The following is a 16554-nucleotide window of genomic DNA, read 5'->3' on the forward strand; positions in this document are numbered from 1 at the left end:
AGTGATAGATCTCTATTCTTTTGCTTGTAATTAGATTTGACAATCAGTATGGTAGGTTGCCTCAGGAAACAGATAACTGTCCATGAAGCTGCTTCGGTATCATGAGAATGTCTTCATTTGGGGACCCTTTGTACAGCTGGAGGAGCCCAGGAATATGTGGCTGGCACCATGGATATTCAAATATGGCCCATTACTACTTGGAGCATTCTGATGTTTCAGTTTTTTAAAATCAAAGTATAGCTGGAATACAACATTATATTAGTTTCAGGTTCATAAATAGTCATTTAACATTTATATACATTATGAAATCATGATGAGTTTAATTACCATCTGTCACCATATGAAGTTATCACAGTTTTATTGACTATATCCGCTATGCTGTCCTTTACATCCCTTTGACTTGTTTTATAACTGGCAGGTTTTTTTTTTTAATTTTAAAAGATTTTATTTGTTTATTTGAGAGAGAGACAGTGAGAGGGAGCATGAGAGGGGAGAAAGTCAGAGGGAGAAGCAGACTCCCCATGGAGCAGGGAGCCTGATGCGGGACTCAATCCCAGGACTCTGGGATCGTGACCTGAGCTGAAGGCAGTGGCTTAACCAACTGAGCCACGCAGGTGCCCATAACTGGCAGTTTTTACCTTTTAGTCCCCTTCATCTGTTTTGCCCCTACCCCTACACCTCTCCTCTCTGACAAACACTAGTTTGTTCTCTGTGTTAATGATTTTGTTTCTATTTTGTTCGTTTTTTAAAAACGTAACACCTGTGAGTAAATCATGTAATATTCGTCTTTCTCTGACTTACTTCACTTACTGTCATACCCCCAGGTCCATCTGTGTTGTCACAAAAGGCAAGATTTCATTGTTGTGTTTGTTGTTGTTGTTGTTATGGAAGACACACATATTCCATTTGTGTGTGTGTCTTTATTCTTCCGTGATGGACACTTAGTTTGCTTCCGTAACTTGGCTGTTATAAATAATACTTAAGTGAACTTAGAGATGCATGTGTCTTTTTGAGTTATGTTTTTGTTTTCTTCAGGTAGGTACCCAGAAGTGGAATTGCTGGATTGTATGGTAGTCCTACTTTTCAGTTTTTGAGGAACTTCTGTGCTGTTTTCCACAGTAACTGCACCAGTTTGCCTTCTCCCCAGCGGTGCTCAAGAGTTCCCTTTCCCCCACACCCTTGCTAACACTTAGTTCTCGTCTTTTCGGTGCTTGCCATTCTGACAGATGTGGGATGATTTTTCACTGTGGGTTTGATTTGCATTTCTCTGATGATAAGTGATGTCGGCCATCATCTCCCGTGCTACTGACCATCTGTATGTCTTCTTTGGATAAGTATCTATTCAGGTGTCTGCCTATTTTTTAAATTGGATTGTTTGGGTTTTTTTAAATATGTATTTAATTTTTAAACACTGTGTTTGGGAGTTGGGGACAAAAACCGGATAAAACATTTACCTTCAGTTGGCCACTTCTGTATGCACATTCTCATTCTTTGACACCTCATACCAAACTGCAGCTCAGTGAAGAGAAGTATTATAAGTTGCTGAAGAATTGTCTGTCTTCTAGCTGGTAAGCTAACAGATTAATAAATATGTAGCAGATAGAGTCCTCATTTACATCAGGGAAAATGATATTCTGTCTTGAGGGCTATTGTGAGGATCCTCTCCCTTTTTCTCGACATACTTTAGATGAATGAATTTTAACTCACATGGATATTGGCCCTAAAAATACTAAAAGATTAGTCGATGCTCAGAAAATTTGAAGACAGCCTTTGAAATAATTTCTTTTTGGTAAAGGGAGAACTATAAATGAAAGTTAATTCACTTTCCCCTAGAAGACGTATTAATACTTTCCATCAATTTCTCAAATTGCTAAGTAGAGAAAGGTTAGAATATTAAGGGCTGTAAATATTCTTCAAGTGGATGTAATATTAAAGAATCTCTGTACCTTATTGAACAGACATTGAAGAAGTGATCATACTAGTCAACTGTTTTTGGTTATCAAAGGGTTACTTAATACATCACTTGCTGCATAGAATGTTAGTTCATTGGTTCTTCAAATTTTTTAAGTTACAGTTTTGAGCCAATAAATGTAATATGAAATTGGAATGAAATAAAATGAAATGCTGTTTTAGTTTTATTCCTTTGGTTATTTAGAGAATACCCTCAGATATTGTATTTGCACAAGTAAAAATGATTATAAACATGTATTGAATTAGGCACTGTTCAAATTGCATGTATTTAATCCTCAAAAACTCTTTGAGGAAAGTATTATAACCCTCATTTATGAAATAGGAAACTGAGGCAGAGATTTTTTTTTTAAAGCAATTTTCCCAAGGGCAAATGGTTGCAAATGAAAGAGGTAGGGTAACAACATAAGCAGTCTGCTAACTTTTAACTCTCATACTTTGCTGCCTTCAATGAAAAAAATCTATGAATGGACATTCAAAAATTAATTTTTGTTTCTGTGAATTTACACATACATGTAGTTTAAAAAGCCAAATTGTTCTAGAAGGCTTTATAAAGATGATGAATCCCTTCGAAAAATTTCCCCATTTCTTGTCCTTATAGGCAACCACTTTCAGGACTTTTAACAGATTCTTTTGCTGTTTTCATCCATATCTCTAAACAGCATCTTTCTTTGCTACTTCTTCATACTTCCAATTTTGACATTTTTTTATTGACTTCCTACCATATAACATGGGGATTTGGCTGTCTTAATTACACCTCACCACACATCTTTTTGTTAGATTAGTTATTCTGTGTTTGTGTTACGGTGACTATATGCAAGCTACTGAAGAATGAATTAACAAGTATACTTGGTTTCCTTTCTTGCACTGATCTTTGTTCCCCTGTCATTAATAATCACTGTGTTCATAGATTTTTAAATTATGTTTTTATTTTTTTATTTTTTAAATGTTTTATTTATTTATTTGACAGAGATCACAAGTAGGCAAAGAGGCAGGCAGAGAAAGAGGAGGAAGCAGACTCCCTGCAGAGCAGAGAGCCCAATGCAGGGCTCGATCCCAGGACTCCAGGATCATGACCCGAGCTGAAGGCAGAGGCTTTAACCCACTGAGCCACCCAGGCGCCCCGTATAGATTTTTTTTTTTTAAGATTTTTATTTATTTATATGACAGAAAGCGCAAGCAGGGGTAGCTGCAGGCAGAGGGAGAGGGACAAGCAGACTGCTTGCTGAACAGGGAACCTGATGCTGGGCTTGATCCCAGGATTTGGGGATTAGGACTTGAGCTAAAGGCAGATGTTTAGTGAAGTGAGATACCCAGGCACCTGGATTCGTAGATTTTATAGCACAGTATGTTATGGATTTATCATAATTTATCCCCAAACTCTTACCAGTTATATAAATACTCCTAAAGATATTAACACTTTCTTGTTCATGAATAAATTTCCCCCAAATGTTGGTTGATTTCTAGGCTTGCCACATAGCTCATGTTCCGGGAATATCTCTTCACCAGGATTCTGGGAATCCCCTTTACAGTTCCCTGGGATGGTAGGTCCTGTTCCTGTAAGTCATACACACTCTTTCTTGGTTTTTTGCTCTGGCTTGATGGAACACATTTTCCAGCAGGAAGAGGGAGGGAGAGGCAGGCTCCTCACTGAGGAAGAAGACTGACCTGGGGCTCAATCCCAGGACCTTTCGATCATCACCTGAGCCAAGGGTGGACCCTTAACCAACTGAGCCACCCAGGCGCCCCTCTATGTTTTTTCATAGCATATTGTTTTCGTTTCATGAATGCAGCAGTGTTTTTTCTCTGAAGGCATTAATGACGGTTTATTTGATGTTTTCTTCTCTTGATGGAGTCCTTGTATTTTCCTCATTGCTTCTGTTTATTGATTTGCTCTGGCTTCTGTCATTTACAATAGAAGCTTCCTCCCGTGTGTTTGAACCTGGCTCTTCACTCCCAATTAAGAGGTGGATAAAAAGACACTAATTGAAAGTTCTGTGCAAATGGGGATGTGGTTGACAGTGAAATTCAGTGTAAGGTGATCTGGGTCATTCTTTTGGTAAGCACTTGATTGTCAGTATCTTTATTTTATTTTTAGTTGGTTTCCTTAGAAAATAATTTTCAAAGCTCCTGCCTAGGGAAGCTAAGCACGGATCTCAGCATTCTCTTTGCTCTATAAATGTTCACTAATTTCCCCTGAATTCAGTACTGAGTTAGCACTTGGTTGTGAATGGTGTTCCTCAGTATAGAGCATAAATGTCCCATGTTCTCCTAAACTGGTGGAGGGGCAGTCAAATAACAGAATGATAGAGAAGAGGATCTGGGTAACTACATACTTTAAGGAGACCTTCAGCCCACCTTGACCTGCCGCTGTTGCCAATTCCTGAGCCTTTTGGGTTCTGTGATGCAAAATAAACTGTTTCTTGGCTTCTCTCACTGAGCGGGATTCAACTTTTCAAATCTGCAAATTCAGTCATCACTCTTTCATCTGCTTTCCTGCTTCCTAAATTTTGCTCTCCTAACATTCTCATTGCTCTTCTAGGTATACAGTTTTAAAAACTCAAAAACTTAAATAGAACTTCATTGGATTTCAAGAAGGAGCTGATATAAGTGCATGCATTTAACCAATAATCTTGGAAATTTGTTTGTGGGTATTTTTAGTTTTGTATAATTATCAGTTCATGTCTTAGATGCCTGAAAGTCTGTCATAGTGATCAAGTGTTTTGTGTGAGACTCTTCTTTCCCTTTTCAGGGATGGGAGAGGGAACAGGATGGGAAGAGGACACACGGAGACAAAATAGCACCAAAGAAAAGCAGCATGACGTAGGAGAAAGAACCCAAGCTTAGGTGGAAGAGACTTGAGTCTGAATCAACTGTCAACTTAACAGGAAGTATTAATCCTCCTGGCATATCACTTTCCTTAATTATAATGCAACGGGAATAACACCTACCTCATGGTTGCATTTTTCAGACTGAGATAAAGTATTACTTACCATACAGTGTTGGATGTGGTGCCCAGTAGAGGCCATTTTCCATTTTGAATTAAGGGAGGGCATTTGCAGTCACAGGATGGAAAAAAATCCATTTCAGAACATTTTTAGATTTGTATAAATTACACCTGCTTTGTAATACTGACCATAGATAAACCAGTTGGCTAACCTAGCTGGCTTCAGAAAGCCTCCTCTGATTTCAGATTCTGTACTTATGGTAACCGTATTGGAAAAAATAGTTTTAACAGGTGTAGAATGTGCTTTATAGGAGCTATGATTTAGGGCTCATTGAAAGTGCGACTTATTGAGAAAACCTGCAGTGATTGGTTGAGCGGCTTTCAAGAGTTATGTAGTCTGTGTCTCTTTAGAACTAAAAATTGAGACAGATGTAACAGAGAGGACTTCATTGACTTGTGTGTCCAATCATTGTTAGCCCAAAGAGATATTTTTGCTATACCCTGCTTAAAAGGAAAGCCTCTGAAATGCACAGTAGTTGAAGGAGGGTATAATAATCACACTTGTGGTATAGTTCTTGGAAGGCTGCAATCTTCCTAGATAGGGAGAAATAATTTAGAGTGGCGTAGTCAAGGACTCATGTAACAGAAAAGTATTTAATGGAGTTGTTCGTGTGGCTGTAATGTTTAGTTAGAAAGGAAGGTAAAAGATAAGTTGTTTCCAACTGACCTGTCATCTCAAGTCTTTACCTGTCTTCTTTCTAAGGAAGTCTAATGTCGTGTAAGTATCAGTTTCATGACTAGACTATAAACCTCACTGTTTCAGACAAAAACAAACCACATCAATAATGTGAACTCCCCACGCCCACCTTAATACCCTTTATGCGGAGAGTGGATTTTCGCCTTTACTAATGAAAACTGTATCCAAAAAAAACTCTTCTTAGGGCAAATATAAGTGTAGCTCTTCCTCAGACAAGGGTTTTTTCAGTGGATGTGGTATTGTATCATGTGGGTTCTTGTCTGGAAAATAAGGAGGGCATTTTTTGTTTACTTTCAATCTGGCTCTCCACAGTTCTGTGAGAACTGTGCCTCTTTTAGCTCTTCTGTGGTTTATTAGATAGCGATAGAATGACAGGAGAGAAATTGCATTAATGTTGTAATAGAGAAAATGGAACAAATTAAATCTCCATGCATTGATCTTTTTAGAAAAATTATTGATAAAACAGTATTCATAATCATGATTCTGTAAGATAACATGAAGTGGATTTTGAGAGTTTTCTTAAGAGTGTGTGCTAAAATTACTGCTTTCAGTGAGGCAAAGCTTTGGTATAAAGTGCTCTTGGGTGTTGAAAATTTATTGTCTCTCTTTTTACTTGCATGTTTTCCTTTTTAAAGTGGTATCTTTCAATACCTTTTTTTTTTTTTTTTTTTAATTTCAAAAACCTTAAATGTTTCTCTGCTCCCTTCAGGGTATCATAAATTTCCTCAGTTTGCCATGCAAGGTTTTTGACCCTCTGACCCCAATTTAATTTACCCCCTTGTCTGCCACTGTTTTTCTACCTAAACCCTTCCTTTCAGCCAAATGGGCATGCATAGTTACCCTACAGGCTTTCAGATTTTGCCTCCATTTCCGAATTTCTCTCCTTCCCTCCATATGTATCTACTGCTATCCCTTCTTTGAGATTTGGCTAAAGCCCTTTCCCTCCCCACCCGAGCTCAAGCACGTGGTCCGTCCATCTTCTGCACTTCGTGCCCTGGTTATGTCACTCAGGAACCATTTAGCCTTGACCCATGTTATACCTACACACATTTTGTTTAACTCTGCCTAGAACACAAGCTCCTTGAAGGCAGGAGGTTTCATATTTGTTTCGTAGCATTTTTGCTGACATTGAAAGATCCACTGGTATGTTGCTTGCTTGTTCATCTGTCTGTCTATCTGCCATGTATTTTCTGTTGTCTACTCTCACTATAGTTTAAGTTCCAAAAGGGGTCATGAATATTGCAAAAACTACAGAGGTCATATATGGCAGGCAGTTTGGCTCTGGAGCCTGTGCTCTCGATCACTAATCAGTGCAGCCTAATGGTGGTTGTCAGTGACTCCATGATTGCCACTCTAATTTTGCTTAGGGTGTCAACAGGATATTGACACTGTTGACTACTCCTTCCTTGCATCTTTCACTTTTCGTGGCTTCTGTGCCATCCTTTTATTTTTATTTTCCTCCTCCCTCCCTGATAGCTTGTCCCGTAGTCCTCTCTGTGTGTTCCAAATATTGACTTATGATCTCTAGTTTTGTCCACATCCTTTTTCTGTGCTTTCACTACAATCATCTTACTAGCCTAGTATTTCTTGACCTCTTGACATATTACGGTGTCAGAATCCATCAGGACATGTGTCAAAACCACTCACTTATTCATAAAGCATTAAGTTACAAGCGCTTGCAAATGATTTACTTTTTTAAATTGACTCGCCTCAGAGTTACCATTATAAGGATGTCACAGGAACTCATTTGCACTTCAGTAGAGCCTGCTTGTTTGTGTGGGGAAGGAAGGACTTTGAGTTAGTTGGAAGTGAATTGATTATAATTCATGGCCTATTTTATATTAGCTGAAAATATCTGCAAACTATGGTTATTGGTATGTCATTGATAGTTACAACAATTTTGAGATATTATTTGTAAACTGGGGATTTATAGTTTGTTACTTATAGTTTGTTTCCTTGATTTTACCCATGGATGCATTTTTAATGATGGAAGGAGGTGAAGAAAGCATGGATATGCATCTATCTCTGCATAGCATAGAAATGAGAATGCAGTCTAGTTACAGGTTCCAAATCAAAGGCAATGTGATGAGCCAAATGACATGCACAGTATTATTTATATTAACGTCGTGAATAAATATAAATATTATGTGCTACATGTTTAATTATAAAATGAGTTACTTTTCTGTATTAGTATATGCTTTTTTATTACTCATAGAGGTTTAAATTTGATTTTTAAAATACAGTTCTACATAGTTTTTTATGTTAGATTAGTCATCTGTATTTTTCCCTCAAAAAATGATGTTTTGAGATTGTCAAATAGTTTTACTCATCATTTACTATTACAATGCTTTTGAAAATATAACCTAAAAAAACAGCATTGGGAATGCTTTGCTTTATTTGGTCAATGACTTTTGTTCATATGTGTGTATGTCTGGTGTGTGTCTCTTATGAATGCCATTCATCATTTGCCCTAGCAGAGGAAAAGCTGAAAACCTCTGCTCGAGGCTATATTATACACACCTGTGTGGTTTACTCTCTCCCATATGTTGGTGACTCCTGAATTTCTGTCATTACCCACAATCTTTTCTCTGCAGCTGTCTCATTTATTAAGACACCCACTGGGCATCTTTTTGTGGATGTCCTACAGGCTTCCCAAACATGTCGTAGCTGAAACTTAGCTCATTTTCTGTCCTTAGTCCCTGACCCAACTGCTCTTTTTTCCAGTGTTACACATTTTTATTAGTGGTATCATCCACCCAGTCTGTTAAAGACGTTAAGCATAATATTCAGTGTCTCCTAGGTCATTAGTCTAGTCCAGTTTTTAATCTCCAAAATATCTCTGAAAGAATTTCTCTCCTTCTTCACTGCCTTTACTTTAGTACAGCTGCTTTTCATTTCCTCTTGGGACAATTTCATAGCCCAATGGTTCTCAAACTTCAGTATGTATCAGCATCATTAAAACATAGATTGTTGGGTTCCAACTCCAGACTTCTGATTTAATAAGTCCAAGGATAGTCCCCAAAATTTGCATTTCTAACCAGTTTGTGGAAAGCCTGACATTGCTGGTTTGGGGATCACTTTTTGGGTGATAGCCTGTTAATTGGCCTTCCTGCCACCAGGCTAGCCACCTTACTGCTTCTCCTCCAAAGGATAATTTTTAAAATCCAAGCTCTAGTCTCTCTCCCTGACTTAAACCATTATACTATCTTAGCGTTACACTTAAAATTGACTTCAATGAACTCTCACCCCTCGAATATGTGAAACGATGGCACCCTTGTTATTCTTTTAGCTGTACCACATATATCTTTTTTTTTCCACTAAGATTAAGAACTTTTTCACTTGTCCATGTACATTTGTAGATCAGCCTGGCTATTAAAATCTCAACCACCATCCATTTTATAATCCAATTCTCAGGGCTTCCTTCCTTCTTCATACACACCTTTAAAAGGTTTATCTTCTTTCCAACGTGAGGAAGATTTGTGTTAATCGTTATGTAACAGTGGCCCGTTGGCAGAAACAGTATTGTGTAGGCGGGCCTGGATCATTTCTCTTCCATTGTTCTCTCTCTGGATAGTCATCTGCTCCAGCCTCTGGCCCTGGTGGTGGACAGCTATTATCTATCTTATGTGACATATTAAGTGACAAACAGGTCCAGCTGGCTCCTACTCTACAGCTGTTTTATATCAATTTCCAGGAGGAGGAAGCAGTAATGTTTCCTTTCTTTACTCCCAGTGGGCTGCGTCCCAGCACACCAATGCTGGCCCCACCTGGCTTTACCTCCCTTGTGGGGAGGTAAAGATAGGCTCTTGCTATTCAAACTGTGCTAAGGGACCAGGAGACTCTGTCTCACTAGGGAACTCTTTAGTAAGGCAGAATCTGCGCTCTTCCCTCAACAAAACTGCTGAATTAGAATCTCTATTTCAGTGAGATCCTGTGGTGATCAAGTTTGAGAAGCACTGGCTTAGGCCTCTGGGATCCCTGGATATGCTCACCTTACCTCTTGCCATTCTCTATTAATTCATAATGATAGGAATTTGGCAGATATTCACACCTTTCTGTGATAGCCATTTTCTTCATCTGTAAAATGGGGACTGCAATGTCTACCTTGGTAGATTATGGTGATGTATGTAAAATATCCAGCACAATACCTTAGGAGTGATGAGTGTTCTATATTGGTAGTCATTATTAGGTCTGTATCTTCATCTTCTAGGATTTTAATAGTCCTTTGGAAGTCTGCATAAATAACTCCCCTACCTCGTCTACCAATGACTAACCTGCACCAAGGGCATTGGTACCTGAAAGTTAAATGAAAATGAGATTGTACCTGGTTTATAATTAAAGATATGCCTTATTTTCAATTAAGTGGCATAGCTGGGATGGCTTTGTGAAGCATAGATGTTGCCTGCTTTGCAGGTTGAGTGGTTAATTTCTAGATATACATAGATATTAATCCTTGTAACTCTGAGCTAGGAAAATGCATTAAAAGACACTGATCATCACAGTTAGAAGGGAAATGCAAATCAAAAACTGTAAGATACTACCACAACATGTTAGAATGGCTAAAATTAGAAATACATATCAAGTCTTGGTGAGGATGTGAAGAAGCTGTAATTCTCTTGCATTGCTGGTATAGATCTAAAATAGCACAATCATTTTAGAATAGTGTTTGTCAGTTTCTCAACAAGTTAACAATAAAAAGGAACAAACTCCAGTAGGCAGAAAATGAGTAAGGACAACGTTGAGCTAAATAACATCATCATGACCTGGGTATAATTGACATATACAGACTATTTCACCCAGTAAGAGCAGAATACACATTTTTCTCAAACTCACAAGGGGGATTTACTGAGAACACATTCTGGGCCATAAGACACACCTTAACAAATATAAAAGAATTGAATCAAATAATGTCTGTTGTGAGACCACAATGAAATTAAACTAGAAATCAGTAACAGAAAGATACCAGGAGAATCCTAAAATAAATGTGACGATTAAACAACACCTTTCTAAATAACATGTGGGTCAAAGAAGAAATTTCAAGAAGTTGAAATATATATTTTGAACAAAATGAAAACGAAAACACAGCTTATCAAAATTTGTGGGGTGTGGTAAAAGCTGTATTTAGAGGGAAATGTGTAGTAGCGAATGCATATAATAGAAAAGAATAAAGTTGTATGAATCAACAATATAAGGCTTTACTTTAGGAAACTAGTAAAAGATGGATAAGTCTAAAGTAAGCAAAAAAAAAAAAAAAGAAATGGAGTAGCAGTCAATGAAATTGAAAATAACAAATCAGTAGAGGGAATCAATAAAACCAAACCTAAACAGGCTCTTTGGAAAGATCAATGAAATTAATAAGACTTTAGAAAAGCTAAAAAAAAAAAAAAAAAAAAAAAAAAAAAAGAGAAAGAACCTAAATTGCTAATATCAAAAATGAAAGAAGGGACATTACTACAAATCCTATGGACATTAAAAAGGATAATAAGGAATTTTTATGAGGAACTTTATGCCCACAAATTTGATAACCTAGATGAAATAGAACAATTCTTTGAAATAGAATTATTTGTCACAATTCACATCAGAAGCAGCAGACTATCTGAATAAACCTACATATGTTTAAAAATTGAATCAGTAATTAATAGTCTTCCAAAACAGAAATCATCAGGCCCAGGTGGGTTCACATTTAAGAAAAAAATGATACCAATTTAAGAAAGAAATTATACCAGTTCTCTACAATATATTCCAGATGATGGAAAGAGAAAATACCTCTAACTCATTCTATAAGATCAACAATACCCTACTAAAAAGACCATACAAGGATGTTATAAGAATAGAAAATGACAGACCAATCTCTCAGGAGCGTAGATGCAAAAATCTCAAAAAATATTAGCAAATTGAATATAACAATGTATAAAAGAATTATAAAACATAATTGAGATTTATGTCAGGTATATAGTGCTGGTTCAACAATAAAAAAATCAGTTAATGTAATCCATCACTTTAATAGGCTAAAAAAAAAAAAAAAAAAGAAAAGAAAAATCACATGATCGTACCAGTAGATGCAGGAAAGCATTTGACAAAATCCAACACCCATTCATGATAAAACTAGGAATAGAGAACTTCATTAACTTTATTAAGAATATCTACATACAACCTACAGCTAGCATCATACTTGGAGAACACAAAGCTTTCCACAAAGATCAAGTACAAGGCAAGGATGTCTCCTCTAACACTCCTTTTCAATATTATACTAGAATTTCTAACTAATGGTGTAAGACATGGAAGTTAAAGGTTTACAAATTGAAAGTGAAGAAATGAAAGTGTTGTTTGCAGGTGAGAAGATTATGTAGAAAATGTGAAAGAATCAGCAGAAAAAACTTACTGGAACTAATAAGTGATTATAATAAGATTATAGGATATAAAGTTAATACAGGAAGGTCAGTTGTTTTCCTATATGCTAGTAATGAATAAGTGGAATTCAAAATTAAAACTTCAATATCATTTATGTTAGCATCCCTTAAAATGAAATACTTACGTATAAATAAAAAATATGTAGAAGACATATATGAAGAAAACTATAAAATTCTGATGAAGAAAATCAAAGAAGAACTAAATAAATTGAGTTTTCTATTCATGGATAGGTTATCTTAGTATTGTCAAGATATCAGGTCTTCCCCACTTGATGTATAGATTCAATGCAAAGTTAATCAAAATCTCAAAAAGTTGTTTTTTGGATATCAATAAGCTGATTCCAAAGTATATACGGTGAAGCAAAAACCCACAAGAGCCAACGCAATATTGAAGAAGTGGAAAACTGAAAGACCTCAACTTCAAGATTTACTAAAGATGCTACAGTAATCAAGGCAGTGATATTGGCAGAAGAACAGATAAATAAATCAATGGAAGAGAATAGGGAACCCAGAAATACAAATAGTCAACTGATTGTTGGCAAAGGAACAAAACATCATAATGGAGCAAAAATAATCTTTCCAGCAAATGGTGTTAGAACAACTGGACATACAAATGCAAAAAAAAAAAAAAAGTCTAGACAGACCTTAAATCCATCACTAAAATTAACTCAAAATGGATCTTAGCCTTATATGTAATATACAAAACTATAACACTCAAAGAATATAACGTAGGAGAAAATCTAGATGACATTGTATATGGTGATGACATTTTACTCTTATTTATTTATTTTTTAAAGATTTCATTTATTTTAGAGAGAGAGAGAGAGAGAGAGAGAGCATGAGCAGGGGGAGTGGGAAAAGGAGAAGCAGTCTCCCTGCTAAGCAAGGAGCCCAATGTCGGACTCCATCCTGGGACTATGGGATCATGACCTGAGCTGAACGTAGACGCTTAATCGATTGAGCCACCCAGGCTCCCCATGGTGATGACTTTTTAGATATAACACCAAAGGCAGGATCCATGAAAGAAATAATTAATAAGATGGACTTTGTTAAAGTTAAAAACTTCTCTAAAAAAAAGACAAACTCAAGCAAATGAGAAGACAAGCCACAGACTGGGAGAAATTATTTGCAAAAGGCACATCTGATAAAAGACTGTCATCCAGAAAATACAAAGAACTCTTAAAACTCGACAATAAGAAAACAAACAATCCAGTTAAAAAATCAGCTAAAACCTTGACAGATACCTCATCAAAGAAGATGGCAAATAAGCATATGAAAAGATACTTACATTGTATGTCATCAGGGAAATGCAAATTAAGACAATGAGATACCAGTACATGCCTATTAGAATGACTAAAGTCTGGAACACTGACAACAAATTCTGACAAGGTTATAGAACGATGGGAATTTTAATTAACTGCTGGTCAGAATGAAAAGTGGTACAACTACTTTGGAGGACAGTTGACCAGTTTCTGGCAAAACCAATCATACTTTTACCATAGAATCCAGAAGTTGTGTTTCCTTGTTACTTACTCAAATAAGTTGAAAATTTATGTCCACAGAAAACCTGCACATGTATATTTGTGGTAGCTTCATTTCTAATTACCAAAACCTGGAAAATACCAAAATGTCCTTCATGAGGTGAATATCTAAACTGTGGCACATCCAGACAGTGGGATTTAGTTCTGTGCTAAAAAGTAATGAGATATGGTCCATGAAAAGACATGGAGGTAACCTTAACTGCATATTACTAAATCAATGAGGCCAAGCTGAAGAGGCTATATACAGTGTGATTTCAATTATATGACATCCTGGGAAATGCAAAACTGTGGAGACACTGAAAAGATCAGTGGTTATCAGGGGCTGGGGGAAGTGAATGATAAGTAGGCAAAGCAGAGCAGATTTTTAGGGCTGTGAAACTATACCATATAATACTATTGTGGGAGAATACACCCCATTATCTATTTGTCCAAACTCCAAAAGTACTACCCTCGGAGTGAACTCTAGTTTAAACTATGGACTTTGGGTGAAAATGTTTTGTCAATGTAAGTTCATGAGTTGTAACAAACGTACCACTCTGGTGCAGTATTTTGATAATGGGGGATAATTTTATGGGCTGTAGGTGTTGTCTGTGAAATCTCTGTACCTCGCATTCAATTTTTCTATGAACCTAAAACTGCTCTAAAATATAAAGCCAGTTTTGAAAAAGTATATCATACAGAGCTGAGCACATAGAATAAATTTTCTATAGTAGATATCACTTCTTGGCTAGCTCTCATTCTCACTGCAGTAGAATGTCAAAATAGAATACAAGGAAGGAGAGAGAGTTGTTACCTAGCAAGAATTATGGATCTAGAATTCCACCAAAAGAAGTCAATTCAAAACAAGAGGAAGAATGCATATCTTTACATAAATTACTCTCTACTTAATGATCATCTCATTGAAGATGCTGCCAGCTACCATTTGCTCGGTGAAGACCATGTTGCGACCTTCTACTCTCTGCCATTCTCCGGAGATTTTATTTGGCCGTGAGACCTCACTGAGGAGCTTCTCTTTCAAACGCAGTATTCTTCCATTGGCCAAGTATGGTGGGCGACACACTGTGACTCTGATTCCTGGGGATGGCATTGGACCTGAACTTATGCTGCATGTCAAGACTGTATTCAGACATGCACGTGTGCCTGTGGACTTTGAGGAGATAATGGTTAACTCCACTTCTGGTGAAGAGGACATTCACAATGCCATCATGGCAGTCAGCCGAAACCGTGTGGCTTTGAAGGGCAACATTGAAACTGACCACAACCTGCCACCATCTCACAAGTCCCGTAACAACATGTTTCGCACCACTCTAGATCTCTATGCCAACGTCATCCATTTTAAAAGCCTGCCAGGTGTGGAGACCCGGCACAAGGACGTAGACATCTTAGTTGTTCGGGAAAACACAGAGGGTGAATACAGCAACCTAGAGCATGAGAGTGTGAAGGGAGTGATCGAGAGCCTCAAGATCATTACCAAGGCCAAGTCTTTGCGCATTGCTGAATATGCCTTCCAGCTGGCCCAAGAAATGGGACGCAAGAAAGTGACAGCGGTGCACAAGGCCAACATCATGAAACTGGGAGATGGTCTTTTCCTCCGGTGTTGTAAGGAAGTGGCCTCCTGCTATCCTCAGCTGACCTTCGAGGGCATGACCGTGGATAACACCACCACGCAGTTGGTATCCGGGCCCCAGCAGTTTGATGTCATGGTGATGCCCAATCTTTATGGCAACATTGTCAACAATGTCTGCATAGGGTTGGTTGGGGGAGCAGGCCTTGTGCCTGGTGCGAACTATGGACATGTGTGCGCGGTGTTTGAAATAGCGTCAAGGCAGTCGGGCAGAAATTTAGCCAATAAGAATATGGCCAACCCAGCTGCCATGCTGCTGGCAAGCTGTATGATGCTGGATTACCTCAAGCTCCACTCCTATGCCACCTCCATTCGCACTGCAGTCTTGGCATCCTTGGAGAACAGAAACATCCACACTCCGGACATTGGAGGCCAGAGTACCACAAAGGACATCATTCAAGATATAATAAACCACATTAGTACTGTCAGTTAAATGGTCAGTGCCTTGGAGGCTGGGCTATTCCCCAAGTCTCTCCCACTCTTTACCTTCCTCTTCTCACTTAGGCACTCTAGCCAGCTCGGATGATGTAGACTCTGGAATAAACTAGTTCCTGCTCTGGCTCCAACTCAGAAGAGATAGGAGAAGTAAATCTGATTTATTCTATGAGATGAAAACGTCATGAATGCCATAAACATTGCTTGTTTAAATTAGCCGAGTCTATTGTGTTATATATGTACTGAGGAATTCTTCTCTATTTTAATCCATAGTTCACACTTCTCGATGTCACGATACACTGAATAAATCAGAGCTGTTTGTAGAATCCTGGGACTTTCTCACAACCTGGAACACTGATTTTTCTCTTTATCTGGATCATTAAAATTCAGCAAATCATCCTGCAGAGAAATCTGGCTTCTCTCTAGAGGTTGTTAATGAGTTAATTAGTGCAATAAAATTTGCTTACAAAATATACATTGTAATCTTAATAATAAATAAGGTACCATAAAGCTGAGCTAGTACAGAATGCTTCCACTCCCTGCTAAGTATCTCATCTTTTTCCATGGTTGTGTTCATATTTCGAAGGAATTTTCAGTGGTATCATTTTTTACATGTGGACATCCCTGAACACTGCAGCTCTCCTGCATTCTTGAATTCCTTCCAGTTGGCCTCAAGAATCTAGAGTTCAAATCCCCAGTTAACAGGTACAGGACCCCTGATTCTTTGCTGTACAAATGTAATTTTGGGTTATAAACTCCATATTCAATGCTTCACAGTTCGGGATCATTTGCTTTCTTTCAATCTCCTTTTTTAAGGAAAGCATATACATAAGTAAATGAAAAGTGACATGAAATGAAAAAATTGAAAAGTG

The 16554-nt window shown here is 37.6% G+C and overlaps 2 protein-coding genes across 2 annotated transcripts in view; both read left to right on the forward strand.

The window, feature by feature from the left end:
• Positions 1-16554, forward strand: part of NELL1 (neural EGFL like 1) — an 845189-nt gene that overhangs the window by 538928 nt on the left and 289707 nt on the right.
• On the forward strand, positions 14463-16074 carry LOC125079939 (isocitrate dehydrogenase [NAD] subunit gamma, mitochondrial-like). The gene has a single exon (XM_047693684.1). It carries the CDS (start codon positions 14511-14513, stop codon positions 15678-15680), a length of 1170 nt encoding a protein of 389 aa, XP_047549640.1. The 5' UTR covers positions 14463-14510; the 3' UTR covers positions 15681-16074.

Source organism: Lutra lutra, chromosome 10, assembly GCF_902655055.1.
Source record: "Lutra lutra chromosome 10, mLutLut1.2, whole genome shotgun sequence".
NCBI classification, from domain to species: domain Eukaryota; kingdom Metazoa; phylum Chordata; class Mammalia; order Carnivora; family Mustelidae; genus Lutra; species Lutra lutra.